Source organism: Asparagus officinalis, chromosome 7 (assembly GCF_001876935.1).
Source record: "Asparagus officinalis chromosome 7, Aspof.V1, whole genome shotgun sequence".
NCBI lineage: Eukaryota > Viridiplantae > Streptophyta > Magnoliopsida > Asparagales > Asparagaceae > Asparagus > Asparagus officinalis.
In genome coordinates this window covers 73,612,524-73,640,076 of record NC_033800.1, presented here as the reverse complement: position 1 = coordinate 73,640,076, position 27,553 = coordinate 73,612,524, and the positions used below count along the sequence as shown (strand labels likewise).

General features: G+C 36.0%; 1 protein-coding gene across 4 annotated transcripts in view; it reads left to right on the top strand.

Moving 5' to 3' along the window:
* The window catches only part of LOC109848368 (probable N-acetylglucosaminyl-phosphatidylinositol de-N-acetylase), a 32,817-nt gene continuing 11,559 nt past the window's right edge, over positions 6,296 to 27,553 (top strand). For 2 of the 4 annotated variants that reach the window (XM_020417825.1, XM_020417824.1), the window contains exons 1-7: positions 13,904 to 14,266; positions 18,238 to 18,422; positions 18,508 to 18,577; positions 19,368 to 19,438; positions 20,820 to 20,884; positions 20,980 to 21,024; positions 21,108 to 21,188. In XM_020417825.1, coding sequence (XP_020273414.1) covers positions 18,308 to 18,422; positions 18,508 to 18,577; positions 19,368 to 19,438; positions 20,820 to 20,884; positions 20,980 to 21,024; positions 21,108 to 21,188 — 447 coding nt within the window. In that variant the 5' untranslated portion in view covers positions 13,904 to 14,266; positions 18,238 to 18,307. Of the gene's footprint in view, positions 6,352 to 13,903; positions 14,267 to 18,237; positions 18,423 to 18,507; positions 18,578 to 19,367; positions 19,446 to 20,819; positions 20,885 to 20,979; positions 21,025 to 21,107; positions 21,189 to 27,553 lie in introns of those variants that run through there. The other 2 variants (XM_020417828.1, XM_020417827.1) reach the window with 2 other exon arrangements.

Below are 27,553 nucleotides of genomic sequence, written 5' to 3'. Positions count from 1 at the left end.
AATCAGGAAATCCAATTGTAACTGAGATTAAAGGAATACAAATCAATTTTCCTTCGTTTCTTTTACTGCAAATTTTCCCACAAACAAAAGACGACGACTCTGCTGGGGACGAGCTTCTCTAACGAAGAAGTGGTGGCGCAATCCGACGTTCATCTTATTGGAACAACCGTCGAAACTCTTATTGTTGAGTTTGATCAAGCCTAGTTTGAGGAGGCCCTCTCATCCAGACCCCTTAGCCCCAATGCTATGCGCAAGATCAGCAAAGTTTTCAAGGAGACTAAAACTCCAGATGTGGCCGACTCGCCAAAGGACTGTCTCCCTTGGGGGTTGCACTGTTCATACAGTCCCCTCTCTGAAGGAGAGGACTTAGCTTCGGCACAACTCCAAAACAGCCGATCTTCCAATCAACGCGAGCTCCGCGTTTGTGAGCCTCAACACGAGCTCTGCATAAGCCAAGCTAAACGCAGCCCTCAGGGGTGCGTTTCACCAGCAAAACCTGGAGCTCAGGCATGCGTTCGGGTGATGAAATCTAATACAGAACCTGGTGCGAGCCCCCCGAATACTCTGCGTAGCGCGACTAGGTTGAGGGGCATATATAAGAAGTTCATGGATTCAAGGCATCTCAACCAGATCCATGTTCACCAAGAGCCAGTCTTGTCCAATCATGGACTGGGGATTCCAATTCAAACCTCACGATCAGTGAGTAATTCTCCTCGAATCTTCACAATAGATTTGAGAGAGTTCATATCGAGAGAAAGATCGATGCAGCAAGTCATTCGTTCATTCCAATGTGAACGACTGATTCCTACGGTCCTCTCAGGATGTCAATGCTGCTCATATGCGGCCAAACTATTGGTGTTCGACCAATTTACGAACGTTGTTTTGCCCAACCAACGACAACATTCTCACAGGAAGAAGTCTCTAAAGACCGAATATCTTAGGGTCACTATCAATGTGATCGGCAGAGGAAAAGTCTCAGGTCCTAGTTCCGATGACTCTGAGACAAGTCGTTCACCGACCGTCAGAGAAATCGCTAACAAGTTTGAAGGAATCTACCAACGCACTCGGACGCGAATAGGAGCCATTCCCCCTGTCAACTATCGGAGGTTAGCCAAAGGAACCAATTCTGATGATGAACACTCAGCCATTGCGGAGTCTCAATCATCAAGCTCTTTCATTGGGCATGAGAGCTTCACCCACATGGCAGAACATTCTGAAGATCTTTCAAAGAGGGTTGCTGAGCAAGACGCCATGCTCAAATCACAGCAGAAGACCCTCAATGAACTCTTAGACCCGTTGACTCAACTCGTCGCAGACAAGGCTAAATCTCAGAAGACAGAGTTGCCACCTAGGCAAAAATCTTCACGGAGGAGAGAAGCGTCTTCATCCCGACCTCACACAAGCAAAGGGAAGGGAAAAATGGTTGATGGCACGACTTCTGACCAAGAAGCCCACAACCTAGAATCTTCCTCTGATGAAGAAAGAGAGACGGAGAACGAACAGAATCTCCAGTCTGCTAAGATGGAAGAATTGGAAGCTCGCCTCAATGTCATTGCCAACAGAAGCGAGCTCCAAGACGAGGGAGTTGTCAGACCCTATCCTACCGAATGGGATGCAGCCCCTTATCCTCCAAAGTTTGAAGTCCCGACGCTACAAACTTTTGACGGCACGGGATCACCGAACCAACATATCTATCATTTCAAGTCACAGACTGGGAATGTGATATCAAACGATGCCATACTGGCTCGATTGTTCATTGGCACCCTCAAGGGAGTTGCCTTTGAATGGTTCAGGAAACTACCTGCCGGATGTATCCAAAGGTGGGCAGATTTAGAGAGACTCTTCCTGTCAAAATTCTTTGAAGATGATACAGAAGTCTCCAACTAAGCAGAAGAAGAGGGAGTCCGTCAAAGCCTTCGTCAAGAGGTTTCGAACCATGGCTCTCCGGTGTTCGTCAGGTATGACACAGTCTACTTTAGTATAGACCTGTCGACACAACTTGCAGACCAACCTTCTAGCACAAATGAGGGTTGCAGAATGCCGTTCTTGGAGACAACTAATCTCTCAAGGTGAACAGGCTCAAAAGATTATTGCCAGGATCAAAGCTGAAGAACAAAGTAGGCAGGATCAGCCTGAGCAATCGGACCAAGCCCAATCTTCTCATGAGCAATCGGACCAAGCTCACTCTTCCCAGTCAGAACCAGAAGATAATACGGCTGCTGAAGCTAATCCTCTTTAGTAGGATAGTGGGTCCAATAACTATCACGTTAACAGTTACCTCTGATAGTCAAACTCATTAGATAGTGGCCCATTAGGCGATGTGCCATGTCTACCATTAGTTACCAAGTCTGACGACTCTTGCATATCAAAAAGCAAAAAAATACAAAATGACGATCTTTTGCAAAACTCGATAGAAAGAACTACAAATCGACTGTCTCATTCAATCAAACGTAGAATCCTCCTCGCTACCAGCATCAAGATGCGCCGCGTTCTTAGCCACGAACGCATCAGCTCAAATGCAGTTCAAAATGCCAACGCAGCCTCCAAAGCTGCCAAACACAGCTCAGTCGCCCAACGTAGCTTCCAAACGTTGTAAACGCAGCCTTCCAAACGCTGTAAATGCCAGGTCACATCCAGCTCCAACACAGCTCTATCCGTCTGCCAAACGTAGCTCTTCAAATCGTACAAACCAGCTCAAGATCCGCGCCCAAACGTAAGCCCTCTTAAATCGACGACAACGAGCTCCCAAATTGCGTAAACGCAATGTCAGATCCCTCCAACAGCAGCTCTAAATTGCCTGCAAATGAGCTTCAAAGCTGCGTCTACGTCCTATAACGCCGTTCAGCTTTTAGCATTTGCTTTCGACACAGAATCATGCCAGAACACGGCCTCTTTTACTCGTTCAAACCGAGCTGAATACGGTCAAAACCGTCCCGATCTGATTGTTTATCTATTCTTAACCCACTTCAGGAGTATTTACACGGCGGTTTACATCCATTAGCCCACTTAGTGATGCGAATTAAGGATGGTGTTACACCCTTAATCCCCTATAAATAACCTGAAATTCCAAGTCAGTTCAGGTCGGTCGCGTCAGTGAACTTCTTGAGAGCGAAAAGAGATCCTTCATCCTTCGGTGAGCTTTGAAATCAGCAACAAATCTTCTCATCCTTAGCTTATAACCGACTTCGTTTGAATCAACTCTTCATAAGTTTTAAACCGCTCAGAGTTCTCACAACAGTCAAATCGGTGAGAAAGACCACGTCCAGTGAAACAAGACATCGATCGTCAAGCAAAGCCAAACTCGACCGCGAGCATTCGAGTAGATCTTCATCCGACCTTTAGGCTGTCTAAAAATCACAATAGATAGCTGATCCCCATCAAATACCGATGATGGAAGTTACAATCTGACGACTTCCAGAAGGCTACAATTTGAAGACTTTCACGTAGATCGCTGAAGGTTACAATCTGACGACCTTCACGACAACCGATGAGAGCTCTAGTTTAACAGTCTTCACAATCAACATCGAGAGTTACAATCTGACGACTCTTGCATATCAAAGAGCTAAAGTAAAGATTACAAAATGACGATCTTTGCAAAACTTCGATAGAAAGAGACTACAAATCGACGGTCTCTTCAAATCAAGACGTGGAAGTCCTCCTCGCGTACCAGCATCAAGATGCGCCGCGTTCATAGCCACGAACGCAGCTCAAATACAGTTCCAAAAGTTGCAAATGCAGCTCCAAAAGCTGCAAACGCAGCTCAGATTCGGCCGCCAATGCAGCTTCCAAATCGCTGTAAACGCAGCCTTCAAACGCTGTAAACGCAGGTCACATCCAGCTCCAAACGTTAAACTCCTACAAATAGGGGGTTTTTACAAAAAAATAGGGGCTGGTGGCAGAGGGCTGGATGAAAATAAAAGAAAGAGAGAACAAGAGAGAAGAAGAAAAAGTCACTTTTGCGTAGTTGTGATCGGCGTGACGATCGGACCCTCATCCGTGGTCCGATCGATGTGAAATTTGGTTAGTAGCTACTACACTCGTTCAAACAAGTTAGAGTTTCAAACTTGTTCAAACAAGTTCTCTTCAATATCCTATGGGGCTGGAATTTTTGGGGGAGATCAAACCACCAAGGGGTTCGGAGTTTGGGTTAGTTCGGCTGGCACTTTTGGTGTTAAAAACCACCTAGTGATCGGCTAAGGAGAGAATCTTGGAGAAGATTGACATTCTCGACTTCAGCAACAGCAAATTTACTTGGCTTATTAACCGATTATTCGGTTCAAACAACTCTTTTCACAGAGTTTGACACTCAATCTGAGTTATAAAACTCGTTAAGAGTTCTTTTTCAAACTTGCTACACAAGTTAGTTGTTCCAGTGAATTGAGACATACGGATCGTCAACAGAGAGCAAAATCGACATGAGCATTCGAGGGAGGCACTCCATCGCCACCGTGGAGAACCCAGAATTAAACAAAGGGGAGAATCCAGATCATTCTCTTCTCTTTTGTAATCAGGAAATCCAATTGTAACTGAGATTAAAGGAATACAAATCAATTTTTCTTCGTTTCTTTTACTGCAAATTTTCCCACAAACACTTCCGCCTCTCAAAAATACGATCGCCTCCTTTCTTCGAAAAAAGTCATCGCCTCTGATCCCTCCTCTCGAGCTCATCTCCGATCTCTCTCCTCGAGCTGGAGCTCGAGCTCCACCTTCGATCTCCTCTTGCTTGGAGCTCGAGCTTCACCTTGGATCTCCTCTCTCCTCGAGGCTCGTGATCTCCTCTCCCCTCGATCGCAAGCTCCACCTTCGACCTTCTCTCAAGTGCTTAAGGATCGGATCGGAAACCCTGGATCAGTAATTTTCAGCCCTTATTTCTAAATTCTAGGTTAAAATTAGGAGAATAAGATCTTAGCTTGATTTTGTGTTGTGGTTGCAATTTTGTTGATTTTTAGAGGAATTTAATACCGGTTTTTGGAGAAAAAAATGAAATTTGTTATGATGTTGGAATTGAGTGTTATATTTATTACCGTGATTAATTCATAGAGATTAACATGAGAACGGAAACATACCTGTAATGACCGTGAAATTTTGATACTAGTTAAAATAATTTTTTGATATTTTAAAATATTTATTTATTATTTTTAAAAGAGTGTTCGTATTTTTCTCGATTTTCTATAATTTTATACGATTTAAAAGTCTACTTTTATATTTATTTAAATAATTTTAATATCTATAAATTAACTTAGTACAGTAAAAAATTCTGAAATTAATCCGTTGGGTTATCGATACTATTACGTATCATTTTGAATAATACATTGTATTATTTTTACTATTACGTATTATTCCGTATAATACATTGTATTATTAATTACATATTATTTATGTAATTTGTTATATTATTTCTACTATTGTGTATCAACTGTCGTATTAGCACAACTGGTACATTTTATCGCATAGATAATTATATTATAATTATTTAATTTTAAATATAAGTAATTATTTTTTTATTAATTATTCTTTTTTAATTATATAATTTGTTGTATTATTTCTTCTCTTGCGTATCAGCTATTGTATTAGTACAACGGATAAGTTTTTATTTGTAGATAATTATTCTGTAATTATTTTAAATTTTAAATATTAATAATTATTTATTTTAATTAATTTTCGTTTAATTCCCTAAACCCTAATTATATATATACATATATATAACTCTCTCTCTCTTGTTTCATACTCACGCCGCCCCCCATCTCTCTCCTCTCTTCTTCACGACGGTCACCAAGACCCCTCGCCCAGCTTGCAACACCGCGCGTCCGCCTCCGCCCTCGTTCTCGTTCCTCGAATCAGCCGAGCCCATCAACCGGCCATCCAGAGCCGCCTCCTCCTCCACCCATCTTCGGCGTTTCGGCTCTCGACTCTCAGCCGCTCCGCCTCGAAACCGTTCCCTTTCCGCCGAGCTTAGATCTCCGCCTGCCGCGAGCTTCCCCGCTCGCCTCTCTCCCTCTCCATCTTCCCCGTCGCCGAGCGCGCCTCTCACCCCTGCAGCGAGGCACCTCCCCTCCGCCTCGCAGCCAGCCTGACAGCCCACTCGCTTGGCCTCAAAGCCGCCAAAAATCCGTGCCTCAGCAGCTATCCCCGCGACCACCTCCTCTGATCCGCGCGAGTCACTGCCGTCGTCGCCTTCTCTCGCTCTTCTGCTCAACCCAAGATGCCAAGCCCGTCGCGCGTCCATCGTGCCTCCTGCAGCAGGCGAGCGCGCGCCGCATGCAGATCCGTCGCCATAACTGCTTCAACCGTCGTACGGACGTATCTTGCAGCGCCGCCGCCGCCTCGTCCTCAGGCCCCTTGGCCTTGTAGGCAAGATCCCTCTTGCTCATTGACTTGTCATTTTAATTTTAGATCTGTGAATTAATTATATGCATAGATAGAATGTATTATGATTATGTTGTATGTTGTGATATATATTCGTGAGATTGTTTAATGAACGATATTAATTATGAGATGTTTTTGAAAAGAAATAAAAAGAATATTTTAAGATTTATTTAAATTATTATAATTTAATTTGAAAAAGAGAATATTAAAAAGAATATTTAAAGATTATTTTAGATTATTATTATGAGAAGAGAAATTAATTTTGTAAAAGGGGTTAGTTTTGAATTATTATGATAATAAATATTTTAAAGGAATTTATTTTTAGAAAAAGAATTAATTTAGATTAATTATAATGAGAAATAATTTTAAAATAAATTATTTTGGAAAAAGATTATTTTCTAAATTTTATAGATGTTGTTTATGATTTATGATTCTTAGATTTAACTACGTGATATGTCATGACATCGTTGTACAGGATTGGTTGTTTTTATTATTGTTCCTTGTTGTGTTTGAGAACCATTAGTAGTTCATGACTTAGGGGCCTCGTGCGTCATGAACAGACCTAGTGACATGTGTGGGTGTGATGACTGAATTTACGTGGTGAGCTAGAGATAGTGTGGATTATGTTTGACTTAAAGAATACAAGAGAGTTGGTATGAGAAAGTCATGATTCATGTTATCGGATAAGCCTGTTGATGTATCTTCCAGGTTAGCACCAGTGAGTTTGTGTCGCACTGGGGTTGGTTTGTTGGGTCAAAGTGAAGTTTGTGTAGTCACTTTGGTTCGTGAGTTTGATATTCACCCAAGTTTAGCTTGAATCCGGACCAAGCTAAAAACGGATTGCGTGTATTTCTTTGACCGAGTTTGTGTAGCGGTATTGGATCCACGCAGGAGATTTGTGAACAATTAGTTATCCGATGATATGAGCGTTGATTCTATGTGAGATGTGGACCAGTGGTCTGTTATAGAATGACTAGTTACATGATCTCGGTTCTTGGCTAAGTATGAAATCTTATGAGATGTAGGCCAGTTGTATTTCTTTTTATACATAGATTGGGGTTAATATTTAATTATCTATAATTTGAGACATATGGTATATATATGAGGGTTTCCTTGTTTGTATTATTTCGCTCGATGTACTATGTCTCTTGTTGTAGATTTTAAGTATTAATTACATCTAGTTGTATGACCTTGTTACTTGGATGATTATTATGAACATTAGTTGCACGATCGACTTGTTACTTGGTTGATTTCTTGGATTCTTTTGATTATTATATTCTAGTGATATATTGCATTTAGATTATTAGTATTCTAGTAGCATGCTCCTATTATTATTATTATTACTATTTTTGTATAAGTCGTTAGACCATCTCTATTTCTCTCTATCGGATCTTGTCGTGTGCCATGCACGCTGACGTACACCTGTTTTCTCTGATGTGCGTCAGACTTAGGGGACGAACAAGTCCAGTTCGATGATGCAGCAGAGTCGGTGTATGCCTAGCCGGAGTGTCTTTTCGAGGGAGTAGAAGGACAAACTGAAGCGTAGTAGTTTTTTTCTGTAGTAGTTGTGGAACATTAGAACTCTTTTACCATATTTTTCTTAGTTTGTTGATGAATTTCGTATTTTCTAGCAGTACTTTCTTTTATTATGGACTATGTATTGTTATATTCCTAGTTGGACCGTTTTTATAATAAGGTTATGTTTGACCCATATTTTTATGTCTAGGATGATCTACTTTTGATGATATGTCTATTTCTTATTCTGGGTTATTATATTCTTGCTATTGTGATCGGGGACCTATGTCTTTGTATTTATTTCTTGATCCTTAGCGTATTAGGTTGAGGATAAATGTTTATTTTTATTTATTCTCCTTAATTTAATATGTTGCGAGTTTGTTCACGTTCCGATTCCTTGGTATTTTAGGAAGCGGGGCGTGACAATACCTGAATCCATTTGGATTCACACAAATCTGAAATTTGGGTTTTGGGTCTTCTAATCTTGAGGGTTCTCTCTTGAGTATTCTCTTTAGTTGGGGTGAAGAGAATGAGGGTGTAACCCTAAATTAGGGACCATAACCCCTTATATATAGGTGTTGTATATTTATAATTTGGCCCCTCATTAAATTATAATTATAACCTAGTATATGCACATTTAGTCCATGATTAATTTAAATACTCATTAACCCAAATTAATTGATCACTTTATGCGGGTTATCCTTAAGGATAGCAATACACACTGATTAATCATATGTGACCACAAATTAGATTTAAATCCAACAATCTCCCACTTGGGCACCATATGATTCCTTAAAGTGTGTATAACATTATGAGCTCAAAAATTGCTATCACTGAAAAGGATATTTCCAAACAATCTCATCCATTGACTATATCAATATAGGATCAAAGCAGTCTTCGTTACATTTATCATGACTCTACCCATTAATGGTCACATATACTAATACAATCAAATGACATAGATCAATCATGAATGTGAAGTATGAAAATTACATGCAATGTGATCAGTACATGTCTATTTTTAACTTGTCCTACCTTAAACTTTAGTGAGGTTAACCTCAAAATAATGTACCAGAGTGTATGAACTAAAAACTTTATTCTGATCAGACAATACAACCTAACATAAAACATCACAATCACAAACTCCCACTAAATCATGATATCCTCAAATAATATCACACCCATATGAGCAGTGTGCTCATGAAAGACCTTAGGTGGTAATCCTTTAGTAAGATGATCAACTATCATGGAGTTTGTCCCAATATGCTCTATGGATATCTGTCCACTCTGTACCATTTTTTTCACAACTAGGAACTTAATGTCAATATGTTTTGACTTAGTTGAGCTCCTGTTATTATTGGAATACATAACTGCTGATTTATTGTCATAAAATAACTTTAGTGATCTTTCAACCTTTTCCAAAATACGTAGTCTAGTGACAAAATTTCGCAGCCATATTCCTTGATTCGATGCATAACAAGCTACAAACTCTGCTGTCATAGTGGAAGAAACTACAAGTGTCTGTTTGATACTTTTTCATGATATAGCTCCTCCTGCTAACATATAAATGTAGCCTGATGTAGACTTTCTGCTATCCTAGCATCCAGCAGAATCAGAATCAGAGTACCCAATGACCTCCAACTGTTTTGATTTTCTATACGTGAGCATATAATCTTTTATTTTCTAAAGATACCCCATAACCCTTTTGATTGCTATCCAATGATCCATATCAGGGTTGCTTAAGTATCTGCCTAACATCCTAACAATGTACGCAATATCCAGACACGTACTTCCTGAGCATATATTAGACTTCCTACAGCCGAAGCATAAGGAATCTTTTGCATTTTCTGAATTTTAAGGTTACCTTTAGGACACTGATTGAGACAAAATTTGTTTTTTTAGCAACAATGGTATCATCTGGTCTGCAATCTTGCATGCCAAACATTTTAAGTACTTTATCGATATAGCTCTTTTATGATAATCCAAGTATCCCTCGAGAACAATCTTGATGTATCTGGATTCCTAATATAAAAGAGGCGTCCCCAAGATCTTTCATCTCAAATTTTTTGATAGAAATCTCTTGGTTTTGTGCAACATGCCTATATCGTTAGTGGCAAGTAATATTTTATCGACATGCAAAACCAGAAAAATATACTTACTCCCACTGAACTTGTGATATACGCAGTCATCAACAATATTCATCTCAAAACCGAACGAGATAATTATTTGTTGAAACTTATAATACCATTGACGAGGAGCTTGCTTGAGTCCATAGATAGATTTTCTTAATTTACAAACCATATTCTTCGGGTCTCCTAACACAGTTTTCTGGTTGCATCATATAAATCATCTCACTAATGTCGCTATTGAGAAATGCAGTCTTAACATCCATCTGATGTAACTCAAGATCAAATGAGCAACAAGTGCCATGATTATTCTAAAAGAGTCTTTCGATGAAACCGGAGAGAAAGTCTCTGTATAATCAATGTCTTCCTTTTGAGTAAAGCCTTTAGCTACAAGACGTGCTTAATACCTCTTCACATCACCAGTTGCATCCCGCTTGGTTGTAAAAAGCCATTTACAACCAATTAGTTTTGCACCTTCTGGCAATGAGACAAGTTTCCAAACCTTATTGTCTTGCATAGACTTGTACTCTTCATTCATGACATCAATCCACTTTTAAGAGTTAGAACTTTTCATGGCCTGAAGGAAGTTGATTGGATCATTTTTCATCATTCCATTATTTTCCTCATGTTCTTGGAGAAATACAATATAATCATCCGGAATAGCATTTCTCCTTTCTCTCGTGGATCTCCTTAATAGTATTGGTTCTTGAGGTTGTTGAGTTTGTTCTTCTGGAACAGGGAGTTGATCAACATTATCATCTTGAGGCTCCAAATTTACTTCTTGATCAATAACAGGTATAGAAACCTGAATATTATCAAAAGTAACTGTATGGATTGGGTCTGAAGTTAATTCTTTCTCAAAAGCAATGTCTTTAACCTTATTTCTCTCCCAAACTCAACATCCTCAAAGAATGTTGCTGTCCCCGTCTCAAAAATATTCCTTAGTGTGGGATCATAAAACTTATAGCACTTAGAGCGTTCAGAATACCCAATAAATTAGCTGCTAACTGTTTTGGAGTCCAAATTTTTTTATTTGGCATATAAGGCCTTGCCTCAGCTGAACATTCCTAAATGTGTAAGTGCTTTAAACTGGGCTTTCGACCAGTATAAAGCTCATAAGGTGTTTTAGCAACTACTTTACTCGGTACTCTGTTCAGAATGTAAGCTGTTTTCTTTAGTGCTTCTCCCCAGAGTGACTCTGGTAAAGAAGAATGAGAAACCATACTTCTTATCATATCCTTAAGAGTCATGTTTCGTCTTTCAGTAACATCATTCATGCTAGGTGAACCCGACATGGTGTACTGAGGGACGATACCACATTCCTTTAGGTATCTAGCAAATGGTCCTAAACGTTGTTCACCTGAACCATCATATCTGATGTAGTACTCACCACCACGATCAGATCTAACGGTTTTAATTCTTTTATTGAGTTGATTCTCAACTTTAGCTTTATAGGCTTTGAACATGTCCAGAGACTCAGATTTTTCATGAATGAGATATAGGTAGGTACCTATAACGTGAGTAATCGTTTATGGATGATATAAAATATTATTAACCATTCTAAGATGTCATAAGGAATGGCTCATAAATATCTGTATGTATCAATTCTAAGACTTTCGAAAATCTGTTGGCACCTAATCTCTTAACTTTGGTCTGTTTTTACTTGATACATTCAACACATACGTCGAAATCTAAAAAATCAAGAGAATCCAAAATGCCATCAGACACAAGACGCTCAATTCTACCTTTTGAGATATGACCCAAACGCTTATGTCATAATGTCATCGAATTTTTATTATTTAATTTACGCTTAGTACCACGTGATTCCACATGTAAGGATTCATTATAAGAAGCAATTATATCAAGCAAATATAGGTTGTCATAAGTACTCAAGTAACAGGTTCCCATAACATTTGAATTTAAAGATAAACTAAATTAACTGTTTTCAAATAAACAATGATAACCTGATTTGTCGAATACAGAAACAGAAACCAAATTCCGTCTAAAAGACGGTACTACAAAAGTATCTTTTAAATCCAAATATGAACCAGTTCCTAATAACAACCTAAAGTGCTCAATTGCTTTCACATCTACCGATTGATCATCGCCCACAAAGATGTGTCTTTCAACATCACTTGGCTTTTTTCGGTAGCTCAGGCAACCCTGCATAGAGACACTTATGTGAGTAGTAGCATCAGAGTCTAACCACTAAGTGTTTTTAGGTACTGAAACTAAATTAACCTCAGAACAGACCAAAGTAAGGAACGTACCCTTATTAGCATGCCATGCGTGATATTTGGTACAATCCTTCTTTACGTGTCCAAATTTGTTATAAAAGGAACAACCCTGATTATCCTTATGTTGTTTCTTCTGAACTGGACCCTTAGTAGCTTCATTATCATTCTTTCTTTTCTTGTCATTATCCTTAGAGGCATAAGTCAAATAAGCATTTTCAATCTTATCTTGCTTCAACCTGTCTTCTTCTTGCACACAGTATGAAATTAACTCATTTAGAGTCTATTTCTTCTTTTGGCAATTGTAACTGACCTTGAATTGATTAAACTGTGCAGGAAGAGACAACAGAACCAGATACACTAATAACTCATCACAAAGATCGAGTTTAAATACCTTAAGTTTTGAAGCAATATGAGATATTTTTATAATGTACTCCCTGATATTTTCTTTGTCCTTATATTTCATCGAAATCAAGCGAGCTAAAAACGTGCTTGTTTTTACCTTATCGTTTTGCAAAACGCTTCTCAATTTCGACAAGAAAATTTTTGGTCTTAGTAATCCCTTCGGATTCTATGTCCCTGAAGGCTTGTGGAACGTCGTGCTTAATGATCATTAGACTCAAGTGATTTGAACGCTCTCATTTCTCATACTCTTTCTTTGCATGAGGAGTGCTATCCGCATTGAGAGGTTGTGATTGTTTAATTCTTAATGCAAGGTCTAGATCCATACAGCCAAGAATTAAAATGTTCTCTTTCCAAACCTTGAAATTAGTCCCATTAAGCATAGGAATAGAGTTGATGTTAGCAGAAATTATTACAGCAGATGTATTAGCTGAAATAAACAATAGATTTTAACCGTAATTAGTAATCAATAAGATTTAAATAATGACAAATCTCATCTCAAGATATCTGACACAACATTAATATCAAGTCTTTGAACAGTAATATTAATTTGTAAATGATATCTTGTTGCAATGATCAAACTCTGACACTAACCCATGTTAAATAATAAAACTATCTTTGGATTGATTCATTATTCACATGTAAACCTTATAATTATCACATATTTATCATCGCAGATGTGTATGTAGTCTAAATAAATATTAACCTTCCTTTGACCCGATTAAATATTTACACGAAAACATACACACAACCATCTAACATCCCTCTTGAACAATCTACACAAGAGAGGTTACTTTGGCAACATCTTGTTTCAATTAATCATTTAGAATGAGAGACAAAATTAATGTCTTAGTGTCATATTATTTGAATTAAATAATTGATTAACTACCAAATGAAATTCTGAATTTTTTTTCTTGAGCAATTAAAATAAATTTCTCTATTTTAATCAACCATAGAAAGGCTCTTTAAAAAAAATAAAGACCTTACAACTTAAAATTTATTTGACTACAAATCAAATAATCCATACCTTAGTAGGGGTCCATAAGCTTAATTAATTAAATTAAGCATAGAATAAAGGTCCATAATTTAATTAATTTAGATTAAGCATAGGAAGGTCCTTAAATATGATTGCCTTCAACCTAATCTACAGTTAATTAAAAATGTGCCCATTCGTTACGGGCCCAAAAAACGACTAAAGGCCCAAATGACAAGAGTTTACAAGCCATCATTCTTTTCTCTCTTTTTTTCACATGGGTCTGTATCAGCTCACTAAAACTCTCGCCTGCAAGCTTCTTTCAGCCGACAAAGCTTGCTAACGAATAGAAGCTCGCCGAAAAATTCCCAAATCCAAGCTCGCCTGGAAAAATTCCTAACGCAAGCTCGCTTGGAAAAATCCTCAACTCAAGCTCGCCTGAAAATTCGAACTCAGACCTCGCCTGTAATCGAGACCAATTTCGCCTTAATCGAGTTCGAAACTCGCCTGCAATTAGGGCTCGAGCTTGCCTGAGGCACGAGCTCGCCTGATTTAGGGCTTGAGCTCGCCTGAAGAGGTTGCTGAAAAGTTCGCCTGTCGACGTGGCCGACGGAGATCGCCTGCAACAGATCAGAGCTCGCTTGAATCGGGTAAGCTCCTTAGCCCAATTTCCTTCACCCCTTAGGGTTTCGAAATTGAATAGTCACCACTTGGGCTCCTGCTCGATCTTAGGGTTTCATTCTTGAAACGCCGCCGCCGTCGCTTAAACTCCCGCACCCTAGGGTTTCGGAACCCTAGGGTTTCCTGATGCCGCCGTCGCCGCTATCTTCATTTGACAACGGGGCCGCCAGCGATCATCACCGGCCAAGAGCTAAGTGAATGTCGGCCAAAAAAACCAAATGAAGATGCACTCGATCTGATCTTTTAGAAGATCCAGATCCAAAAAACTGAAGTTTGATGTGTTGCACACAAACTGGATCAATGATTTGATCTGAAACCACAAATTGATGTTTTTCTCTAAATCTAGATCAAGAGTTTGATCCAGATTCAACAGCCGAAGGAGAAAAACAACTCAAAATGTGAATTTTACTGTTCATACGAGTAACAGTTCTAAAAAAATCACAGAAAATGAAAAAACAGAAATTTGCTACTGTTCATTCGTGAACAGTTCTGAAAGTCACTGATTTAGATAAAAAAACCCAATTTTAATCTTAAATCCCTAAGAACTAATCATAGTGGCTCTGATACCACTTGTTGTATATATTACCGTGATTAATTCATAGAGATTAACATGAGAGCGGAAGCATACCTGAATCCATTTGGATTCACACGAATCTGAAACTTGGGTTTTGGATCTTTTAATCTTGAGGGTTCTCTCTTGAGAATTCTCTTTAGATGGGAGTGAAGAGAGTGAGAGTGTAACACTAGATTAGGGACCATAAGAGCATCTCCAACAGCTTCCCCATTTTATTGGTATTCTCACTTTTAGAGAAATTTGGGCTTTTTTTTTGTCCAACAGATTCCCCATCCCATTCCCCAAAATAGGGATGGATGAGGAAAAATGGGAGTCTTCCCCAAATCTGGGACATTCTTTAAATATTTGGTGAAAGTTTGGTCATAAATGCAGCACGTTCTTCAAGACGAGATGGAGGAGAAAATAAATATAAAACAAAATCCGTAATTACAAAAAAAACCATGGAGGCAGTTCCAATGCATAAGAGCATCCAAAAATAGGTATGTAGAATATTTTTATTATTGTAATAAATGCAGGATTCTTCAAAATGAGGAAGCTATTGGAGTTGGAGCAAAAATAATTTGGAGAATATGACTTTTGCTTCCCCATTTTGGAGAAATTTTTGAGGAAACTGTTGGAGATGCTCTAACCCCTTATATATAGGTGTTGTATATTTATAACTTGACCCCTCATTAAATTATAATTACAACCTGGTATCTGCACATTTAGCTCATGATTTATTTAAATACTCATTAAGTCACCAAATTGACTGATCACTTTATGCAGGTTATCCTTAAGGATAGCAATACACACTGATTAATCATATGTGCCCACAAATTAGATTTAATTAGATTTAAATCCAACATTGAGGATCTCTGTGTAATTCTCTAGAACATTAACTGAAAAATATTTTTTTTCCGAGAAAAAGAGTGAGGAGTTCAAACTGAAGTTCATAGTGAACTCCTCAGCTAGTGCATTAACTGAAAAATGTTAGCTTTAACTGTCTTTGATCTTATGAAGTCATCTTGTTAAATGCAAAGTTTAAGGTTTTTAATTTGTGGTTTGCGCAATTCCTTAACGATGGGTATCCCTACAGTTCACTATAGGCATTGCGGTTCATCTTTGCTTTTTTTCATGGGATATTTATTGTAGTATAGTTCTCATATTGCTATTCCTCCTCATTTTGGAGTGATCCATATCCGAAAGGGATAGAGTTGAAACATTAAAAGTACAGCGTGATCTATAACAAGCAAAGTGTCATAGTGAATTTTTTTTGATATGGAAATTGTTTTGTTCAGATAATAATGCTTACAAGTTAATTATTTTAAGAATGATTTAGTGCATATTGACCATTTATTAGTGGATTCAGTCTGAATTCATAACTAATAAGTTTTATTCCCTTGAAACAGTGCTAACCCTTTTTTGTGGCTTTAGAAAGCTACCATTTCCCTCAACTAAACATAGATTGTCTACTTCGCAGTCCTAAAATAGTTCATGCTTCATTGAAGCATTTTATTATATTTTGTATATTCATAAGCTTAAATGGTTTTAACACAATCCTCACATGAAAGCTTGGGCTCCACTTTAAAACTATATAGACAAATGTCAATGGTTGAGAAATGTAAATAGAGTAGAAAGGCCTTAAGCATATAAATGACAGCCTTATGCACTTAGAATAAAAGCTCTTTAAGCACTAAATACAAATTTGAGAGGGCAATGACAAATGGATATAACTATTTAACAGTTAAACAAATCACCTCATCATCTTGTCATCCAGCTTGCAGATTTAAATTATTTTCTGGCAGAAAACCTCTTTACCTAAATGGTCATGGGTTATGGGCTCACAATGTAAATCAAGAAAACTAGACCCTTAACATCCTTCACATCAATATATCAGGACGAATAAGGCAATATAACTGCTAAACTGGTGAATAAGCAGGTACACACACTAGAACAAGTGCTAAGAGCTAACCAAGGTCTTTTATCCTTGAAATGTTGTGACGATGATCGATGATATTGATGGAAATCCTTATGATCGATACCGATATTGTGCTTCATTTCATTTGAAATGCTAGGAAAACTCAAAATATGACAAAATTGCAACTACTGTAAGAGCATAAAGGACAGTGCAGAGAACTGAAGGGACCTGACAGCAACAGGTTTTCTTAACAATGATTGATCAAGTTTAGGAAGCTGAACGCTGAAGATCATGGATAAGTATCAGGTGTCCTTATTTTGCTACTCATTTCATAGCTAGTTGTTCCACACTTGTTAGAAACTGAAAATGACGGTGACCGGTCTCATAAGGGGATAAATGCTTGAGGATTGTTATGCAAATTCATATGAAGCAGCGGCCAATTAAGTTAAACTGATAGAACTTCTAAAGTCCGGTTCTTTCCTACAATCTACATTCGCTCTCTAGGAATGACATCTTTTCAATTTAATGTATTTTTATAAAATAAAGTTATAACAAGTTATAATTTTTTCCCTGTCTTCATTAATCATCTTGTAAGTAAATACCCTGCATAACTTCACCATGCATGCCTTACGTATAGCCACACTATTTAGTTTAGTTAAATAATTATTATTGACATCTTATTACATACTTCGACACCCCCCGGAGTTTTGGTTTTAAGATCGTACTATAAAACCTAAGATTTATCCTGGTGGGCTCTGTTCAACCGAGCATATTACTATCTGATTAAGTTTTACCTATCATCTTAATTTAAAAGATAATTTTCAGTTTGTCTCTTCGTTAAATCTTTTGTTGTACTCATTCATATGTGATGTTCATATTTCATGTCTATATGTTATTGCTGTTTGGTTAATTTTCTATCCCCCCATACATCTTTTCTTTTTTATGAGAAGGTAAAAACCTCCCCTCTGCAACTGTAAAAAATGACAACGAGTTTTGTTATACAGATCCTGCAAATATTCTAATTTAGAGGGTTCCTGACCAAAAAAAAAGGATGACATTATGTAGAATCAACGTAGCTTCCTGCTATTAGATAAGTGACATTGCTGTAAATATTAGATAATTTACATTTTACTGGAAGTGAGAATAAAGTAATAGGCAATTTTCATTTTAATGGGTAATGTTCATTTACGAGGACTTTAAAAGCGTGAATTCCGACACCAGCGATTTGCATTTTAATTCCCCAAAGTTTCACCTTTTCTTTTTAACTTGTATATATATCTCTAAGTTTTATTCTGATAATTTTATGCCCATAATCACAAAAAACTTGTGCTCGCTTATTTGGATCAGCGTCGCGTCAGGCCCAGCGATAAGAAATATAATATCCGTTTGAGAGGCTAAATTTAATAATTGTTGGATTCGGATCTTGTATCAAGATCCAATAAAACTAACAGGGGATAATATCTCTTCAGTGATCTTGCGAGCGCTGAAATCACGATCTCTTTCTTGACGGCGATTAATTCATTGATCAAAGCTCAGAAAATGGTGTGGATCCTGATTGCAATTGGCGCCATCACGATTTGGGCAGCGTCCCTCTTCAAGATCTTCATCTCTTCACCTTGCGTCCCTTCGAATCTCTCTTTCCTTTCTAAAAATGGTAAGATTTTGAATTCCCAAGTGTTCTTAACTAATTCATGCTCATAGTTACTGTAATTGACCAAGTTTTGGATTGATTTGTGCAGGATCAACGAACAAGGACGGGGAGAAAAGAAATGTGCTGTTGGTGATCGCACATCCAGATGACGAGTCTATGTAAGCTTCTGTTCCTTGTTTCATAGTAAATTAGGGGTTAGGGTTTGGTTAAAATTGATGTAGTTAGGAGAAAATCGAAGCTTTCTAATACGTGTCCAATCACTGTGTTTAGTTTTGGGCTTCTTACTTGTTTAGTTAAGTGCAGTGCCTTTTTAGTAGAATGATACAGATTGATTTGGTGTTTATTAATTATTCAGTATGTCAGTTTTAGTGTTCAGTAATAGAATAAAATGATGACGACGATGATGATGGGTTCCAAGTTTGCTGACGCATGATATTTTTGCATGCCTGGATCCGAGTAAGCAATGGAACTGTGCAACTTGATACCAATTACAATCCATTACCAAGAAATTGAGAACTAAAAGGAAATGAACTCCAGACCTCTTCTCTTGTGTCTCTATATACTATACCTTTTACATCCAAGTCCTATAGGATTCTAAAATATAAGCACTTATAAGTAACTCCCTCTAAATTGCAAATCTTGTATAAGTCTTTGATAGCAATAGGCATGTATCAGATATTAAGTGTTTTGGTTAATTCCGATTACGAAAACCACCTTTTATCTATGATGTTACCATTTAGTTGGAATTTTCCTTATTTTCTGCCATCCTTTTAGAGCCTTATTTTCTCCATCTTTCCTTAACCATCAAGGTCCATCGAGGCATAGGACAAAGCTGTTTTCATAGAGGAAACACTATTTGTAATTGTAAAATACTATCACTTTTATGATATTTTTTTTCTTTTTCATGCTTTGCGAAAAGTACTGAAGCCACTGTTTGTATTGTGTTAGGTTTTTTGCTCCAACCCTTCTTTTCTTGGCTTCTCAGGGGCACAGTCTCCATGTTTTATGCTTGTCTACCGGTAAGAGGTACTTACATTTCAATACCACAGCTACATCACGTTCATACTCAGCCCCATTTTTAAGTTATTTACAAATTTGTAGTGTATTTTCTGGTCTGTGGTTCTATTATATTACATGCACGGTTGTGTGTTACGTTAGGAAATTGGAAAATGGAGTCCTGCAAGGTTGCTACATCACCTTTTGCATTAGGAACTTTGTTCTTTTCTGCTATGCGAGATCAATGCTTATCTCTTCACAGCCATTCATGGATTTGGCGATCCAACTATATTTACTGTGATGCTCTCAGACTGGTTTTCATTTGTATTGTATCTACATATCTGTTAAACTAAAATGAATATACATGGCATAAATGTGGTTTTGGCTACATGTTTTATTCTTAATTTAAAGTGCGGATCTAACATGTTGATTTTGCATTAGAAATACCAAATATATAATTCTTGAATTCATCACTTGACCATCACGTTATAAATGAGAAATCATCATGTTATAAATGAGAAATTGGTTTAAAAAAATCCATGATATAAATTCTTGTAGTACTTAGATAAACTCCCTTGTTTATAATGCTTAATTCTTTGCCTTTTTATCTTTAACTTGATATAAAATAGTCTCCTTGTATTACAAAAAAGATCATCTTGGATTAACTTATATTTTGTGTGATTGTACTTGTTGGATAATTATAATATGTCAAATTGCATTTAAGACATAAATTATCTTCTTCAAGTTGAATCAAATTATAACATTTGGAGTTATACTTAAATTATGGTATATCAATATTAAAGAACATGTTGATTGCTCTAGGTATGGGATGACCGAAACTGACCTGGCTATTAGCCATGCAGGGAGATGAGATGATACATATAAACAATAAAGCTGAGCCTGAACCTCCAATTGTAGATGGGCATGATTTATTACATCCAATACATATATTTTCACTGATAGAATTTACTATTTAGTATTGTCAAATGAACCTTACAAGCTCAAATAACTTGGTATATTGTGTGAAATCTGTAATTTATATCTAGGAAATAGTCACTTGGCATCCTTATTTATTTTAAATTGAGTCCGACAGGCTGAACAGAATCATGGTCATGGTGACCCTTGAAGAAAATTATACTAACTGGACTTCAAAGTAAATTATTGTGGGTTGTATATCCAATTAGCCATTTTGAACATGCCTTTATTGACCACTGCAGTGCACTACTGGATAATTATGTGTGGAACTGTTCCTCTGTTTTATGTTAAAGTTTGTAATGCCAACATTGATAATTAATGATGAATGAAGACAATGCAGGAAATAACCCATATTTTTTAATGTTGAGTGTTGCTGGTTTATTTGTTTAACATATAAGCAGCAGCATTGTTAACTTGTCTATCTTGCAGGTAATGCTGAAGGCAAGGGAAATGTCCGTAAAGAAGAGCTCTATAGGGCATGTGCCACTCTTAAGGTGTTTAGATATCTTGATTCTACCAAACCATCAATAAATTATTCTTTTCCCAACCTTTATCATTTTCTTTTGTAATGTAAGGCATTTCTTTGCAGGTTCCCCAGCAACAAGTTAAAATCTTGGACCATCCAAATTTACAGGTATATACAGAAGACATAGAAACTATCATTTTAGGTGGGGATTTAATCCTAGATATTTTTAATTATTTCTTTATACTTTGTAGGACGGATTTCACCATCCATGGGACCGTCAGTTAATAGCAACGATTGTTGAAGAGGAAATCAAATCATGCAATGTTGACTCAGTAAGATTTGATCTAGTTGAACTGATGCCACCTTCTTCCTGTTTCTGGTATTTTGATATGCATTCCATGTGTCAATATAGCTTTCTAAAATATATTAGATTTTTGTTCCTTCATGTGATCAGCGCTTCTCCATGTGATTTTGTTAAGATTTTAAGTTGTTTGTGTCTGTCATAAAATGAAGAAACATGATGACCATTATTAATACGATGCAAGTTTGTATTGTATCTAGATGATTGTTGAGTTTGGGATCCCTTGGCTTGGGTGAAATAGGGTGGAGACAGTTCACAATAGCTTGCTTTTACTGTATAGATGAAGAAGAATTTACTTATCAAGATGTCACAATTGTTTGAAGCACTGGAAGATAGTAGGTTGATGGATGCCTAAGCACATCTAGATACATGGTTTGAGATTATTACTCAATTCACCCTGAGAATTAATAATCATGAATTATGTTCTTGTGAGATATCCCCAGACCCAACTGTACCTTTAGAAGTAATTAGTATAGAGTATGTGCTCCGCACGTGTGTATATTTTTTAGCAATTATCAATTCTGTTTTTATTTTGAATAAAAATAATTTGTATCTTAAATTGGATGAAAAAAGATAAAATTTTAACTTATGTATATAATAAAACATAAAACTTCTTAAATGTATTTTATGGTCATTCTCTTTAGAAATCCAAAACTCATAACTTAAGCTTTTCAACTAATGTTTGAAATAGCACGCATTGGAGCTATTAACTTGTTCATTATTTTCACGGGCTTGTTATAATATAATCCCAATTGCAGTTCTGAAAAACTTAAACATTATCACATAAAAGCTTACTTTTTCTTTACTAAAAAAAAGAAATATAACTTTATAATACAAAACAACCAGGTAAGTGAAATTCTTATTAGATAATAAAGAAATTTCCTCCTAAGCTCAAAGATCCTAATTTTTAAATTTTTAAATAATGGTATATAAAGATAAAAAACCCATGCATGTTGTTCAACCAAATCCGACCAGTGAATGAGTGGACATAGGTAATATTTTGATCTAATTCTTATTGTTCTACTGTGTTCTAGAATGTAAATCCGATTTCCTCCATCTCCTCTCCCCTCTCTTTCTCTAAGTATAATCAGTAAAATTAATTAACTTTGGTCAATTAACATTACTAACCATAATACATCAAATGAATGGCATTTTAGTCAATTAAAATTTTAGCTTAAACTCTAATGTAAAAGAGGAATATTCAGAGAATTTTCTTAAACTTATAGCATTTGAGTGGTATTTTAAACCAAATGAGTGAGAGCTAGGTGTTACCTTTGCAAGTATCTACATTATTGTCTGTTTGTTTGTTTTTTGGGTTTATTTATTTATTTATTTATTTTTTTTGGGGGGGAGGGGTTAGCAAATATGAACAATTTAGAGTGTAAATTGGCAAATTGTATGTGATCCATATAACTTTCACTTTTCAAGTTTACACAATCCACTTCAAATTAGGTATTACATCATGTTAGGATTCACAAGGAATGCAAACCAAATAATATGTTATAAATACCCCACTTTACTCTGAAGCATCCAAACAAGCCCCTAATACATAGAGAATTGTGATCGTTGCTACATTTATTCTTAATATTTTAACATTTATCATTATATTTTATTTATAATGATAATGAGAAGGGGGTTTAAATGGTTTGATGGGATTAATGTGATTTGAGTGGTCTAATGGAGCCTTTTTTGCATGACTCGGAATCAATAGGTAAACTTTTGCCATGTTTGAGTCAATGGCTAGGATTTTAGATGTGTATCTTGTCCAATGGTCTTTTCAATAATGTATCAGGATTATGATGACACAAACTATCATTTATTTTGGCATGAGTTCTGTGTTGAAGTTGCTGTTAATAGTTATTAATCGACCATTCTTTAAAAAAAAAAGAGAGAACAGCCACTTTTATTGACATTAATGCATCATTGCTCATACTTTTGTAAAGCTAAGAAATTATACAAGAACTTTTGTAGTGTGACATATGCAGATCATAAAACACATCAACAAGGTTAGCACACAATACTAAATAAAACCACCATAAAAAATAAAACTCATTGAAAGTGATAAAACAAATGAATCAGGCTAAAGAAAAAAAACCCATCACGTAATAAATCGAAGAAAACAGTAAGAAAAAAATAAAATTTTGGAAGCAAACTTTCAAATTCATACTCTTTGTGTTAACCTTCATTTGTACTGAAACGAAGAAGAAAAAGAAAATCACTTATTCCTAACCATTAATTATCTATTGTGTGTGTTGTAGAGTTATTAAAAAAATGGCTAGTGAATAAATCAATCACATGAATTGAAATGCCCCTCAAAAGGTGGAGAAATTGGAATGAAATCTATTCAAGATAATGTTTGTCTTAACTATTGGAGGGATTTAAGAGAATTATTTATTAATAAGATAGTTAACGCCTCATACCACTTGTTTGCACAATTTACAGTTCATAGTAAAAATATCGAAATCACCCAGATCACCCAATATTAGGCTAAGTGGGGTGAATAGTGGATAGTTAATGAAATGTAGTGGGCACTTTTTAATTTAACTGAGCAATGGAATAGTTACAGATGCAATATTTGAACAAAATCATCATTGTAAATAGTTAATATTGAATGATACATTACATTGTTTTATTATATTGAGTATATATGTGTGTTCATGTATATATGTCTTTTTATTGTCAGGACATGCAAAATTACACCCATAACAAAATGAATATTTTTACAATTATATATACAAATTGTAGGGTATCTTTAGAAGAATTATTTTAACATAGACTATACTTTTAGTACAACATTAGATTGAAAATGTAATTTAATGAATAAAAACGTAGATAATGATGCATTTACAGATAGATATAATACAAATTGCTTATTTAATAATAAATTTCAAATTCAGATGATTACGACAAAAATAAATTGTTCAACAAAAATAATAGTTCAAGTAAAATTCATAAAGTAGGTAACAAATCAATTGATGAAAATAAAATAGGATAAATTTAAGAAAACTTGCCTTAACTTCGGATGATTATGATGTAACCCCTAACTTTATAGGGTTATTAGAAAACCTCCTTCAATTTTTAACGTTATTCAAACCCCAAAAAAGTGGAAACCACAAGCAAATATTCTCCTCTGTAATTTTACCCACCATATGAAAATTGCATTCAGGACTTGTAAGGGGGTTTTATGGAAAAATCTTAAAATTGAGGGGGGGGGGGGCTGAGAATCCCTAAATCAAAGGGTATTTCTGACATTTTTAAAGTTATAGGGGACTATTTGATAACCGTCCAAAGTTCAGAGGATTTTTCGAAAATTAATCCAATAAAATATCTACTGATTAACGATTGATGAGAATAAAAAGAGATCATAAATCAAAAGTTTCACCTTCAAAGGGCTTTGCACACTTTGCCCTTGGTCACTTCATGGATGCATGCCTCAACCAAATAGCATTGTTGTGCCATGTTTTTGGATCAAGAAACCGATCAATTGCAATTGAATAATGTACCAAATATTTACCTTGTTTTACAATCAATGTTTTTAAAAATCAATGACAAATTTCAAAATCATCTCATCTGAATTATAACATAGGTTGGTTTGCATCTCTTTGGCTCCATGAAATGTACAATTGAATGTAAAATTTACATTTTTTTCACAGTCTTCTTTATCCCATATCTTGTTTGTCTGACAAATAAATATACTCTGAAATATGAACAATGGGTTGCAGTATGATCAGACTGATTCCACTAACCACTTCAATAGCCAACCTAGACTATGATTGGCGTGAATGGTTTCAAATAGAAATTCAGTAAAATTTGCTATCACAATCAATGCTAATAGAGCATAAGAGCAACAACTAATTGTATGACTTGCTTATAGGGGGCTTTGTAGTAGTGGTTCAATCAACTATTCTATTTGCGACAAAAAAAGAAAAAAAAAGAAAAAAAAAGAGAAACATATTTGAGAGAAGTGAACTGAGCTTGTTGATAAAGATAAGGATTTCATTAACTGGGCATGTTGATAAAGATAATGATTTCATTAAGAACACTCCGCCAAACATTGTATTCTTATCAACAAACAACCCCATATACTATAAACTACTAAACTTTAGTATTATTTAACACTAATTTTTCAACCACAACACATCTACGCGCTCGCTCTCACCTTGGTATAGCAATACCTAATAAGAATTTCTCCTTGGTCGTAAATCCGACAGAGTCAAGTATCGACACTAATGCGCAATTGTACCGGTATGCAACGTTCGAGGATGAAGTGCTAGCTATTCGTCATTTATAAAGAAGAGGATGATCTTACCATATCATGATTGGAGCTGCATCATCACGCTCCCGCAACCCACAAAGCCATCATCTTTGTCAATGAAGGTGGTCGATAAGCAGGATTAGGAGTTAGCATTTGTTGGGAAGAGGCTGCCAACAATAATGAGATGGGAAATGAAAGAGAGTGTAAATAGAAGAGAGAAGTTTTAGAGGAAAATTTTTTTTGGATTTTGATGATAGAGAGATTTGTGAGAGGACGGAGATGAAAAAGAAGAAAATTTATAGATGGATGAAGGCTTATTTCTGTTATGGGATGGAGGAGATGAGGGTTTTGAATTGAAAGGTTAGAGGAGATGAACATAATTTAATCATTTATCAGCTACTAATGCTTTAATTGGTCTTTTATAAATTAGTCTCATAATAAGTATATGGAAAACATTTTAGAAATGAATGGACTATATGGAAGATGATATTAGTTTATAATGAGTATATATTATAACTATGTAGATGTTATTATACTAATATAATACTAAGGGCCCGTTTGGTTGAAGTATTTTGAGCGGTAAAGGAACTGAAAGCTGCCACGAAGTGTTAGAGCTCTGACGTTTTTCTGATGCTGCCCCCATTCCCTCTTCAATGACATTTGCAACTTTCCCCCCAATTCACTCAATTTTGCAGCGATTTGGACGGAAAGCTGCAAGGTGTCATAAATACCCAAACTGAAAGCGGTATTCAAACAGTCCCTAAGTGAATTCCTTATTCACGAGCGTGATGGTTATTAATAGTGAAGATATAGCATTTGTATGGTATATGTTAGTGGATGAATGATAATTTGAATGCATTTTGAGGGCAATATGGTAACTTTCGGTACAATATGGAGGCTATTTTGGGAGAAAAAGTTTGAACACCCTTCACACTTTTAGAATAGTATTAGATTAGGCATAGCGGTGGAAATTCAATGTGGCTTAAGCAATTTATGCTTGCAGCAGCCACTTTTTTTAAGGAAACAATGGATCAAAAGAAAAGTAATGAATGCATAGTAATGCCATGATTATGCCTATGATACATTAATTCCAAAGTGATTGTGCAAAGAACTTCCAAAAGTGTCCATTAAGAAAATTGACGTTGGGTTGAAATTAACGAAAAATCATATTATATTGTTAAAGCCATAATTTTGGTGCAGTTTCGTTTATTGTGATCCAATGACAACAAATTATACATGTACTTCAAAATTCACGATTTTTATGGCCTATAATCGATGATTTTTCCAGTTTTTGTTTGTTTTGACCCGATGATGTAAATATGCTTACTTCGAACTTCATGACTTTTAGTTATGACCTACTAGTGTCCTTTCTTGTTCTCATTTCGTCGCAATGGCTGTTAACTAGGCATTTCTCAATATTTGTTATCTCACAATCTAAAGCCCATGATATTTGCTCATTTTCATTCTTTTCAACCCAATGACATGTACCAAAAAAGTTACAATTTTCATGTTTTATAACTTGTGATTGGAGTCTATTTTCGTTATTTTCATAAAAAACCGTGGTCTTCATGAGCTACCCATGATTTTTATCATTTTTTTATTACTTCGAAATGACAAATAAGTGTGCAAACTTCAAATTTTGTGCTTTTCATGGACTATAGTCCATGATTTTTGTCCATTTTTATTCTTTCGACGCAATAGCAAATAATTGTGCGAACTTCAATGGTCATGATTTACGTGGATGGCTATAACTCATGATTTTTTTTTCTGTTATCATTCATTTGAGTCGATGGCAATTATTTATGACTACTTACAAATTCACCATTTAGATGGTTGTAACCCATGATTTTGGCAATTTTTTTCCTTTCACCCTAGTGGCAAGTAATTATATGTACTTTAAAACTTGTGATATTTATGGGCTAGATAACCCATGATTTTCGTCAATATTTTTCTTCCACTCAATGGTAAATAATTATGCGTACTTCAAAATTCGTGATTTTCATGAGCTGTAATTTATGATTTTCATGACCTATAATCTGTGATTTTATCATTTTTTCATTTCGACCTAATATCAATTAACT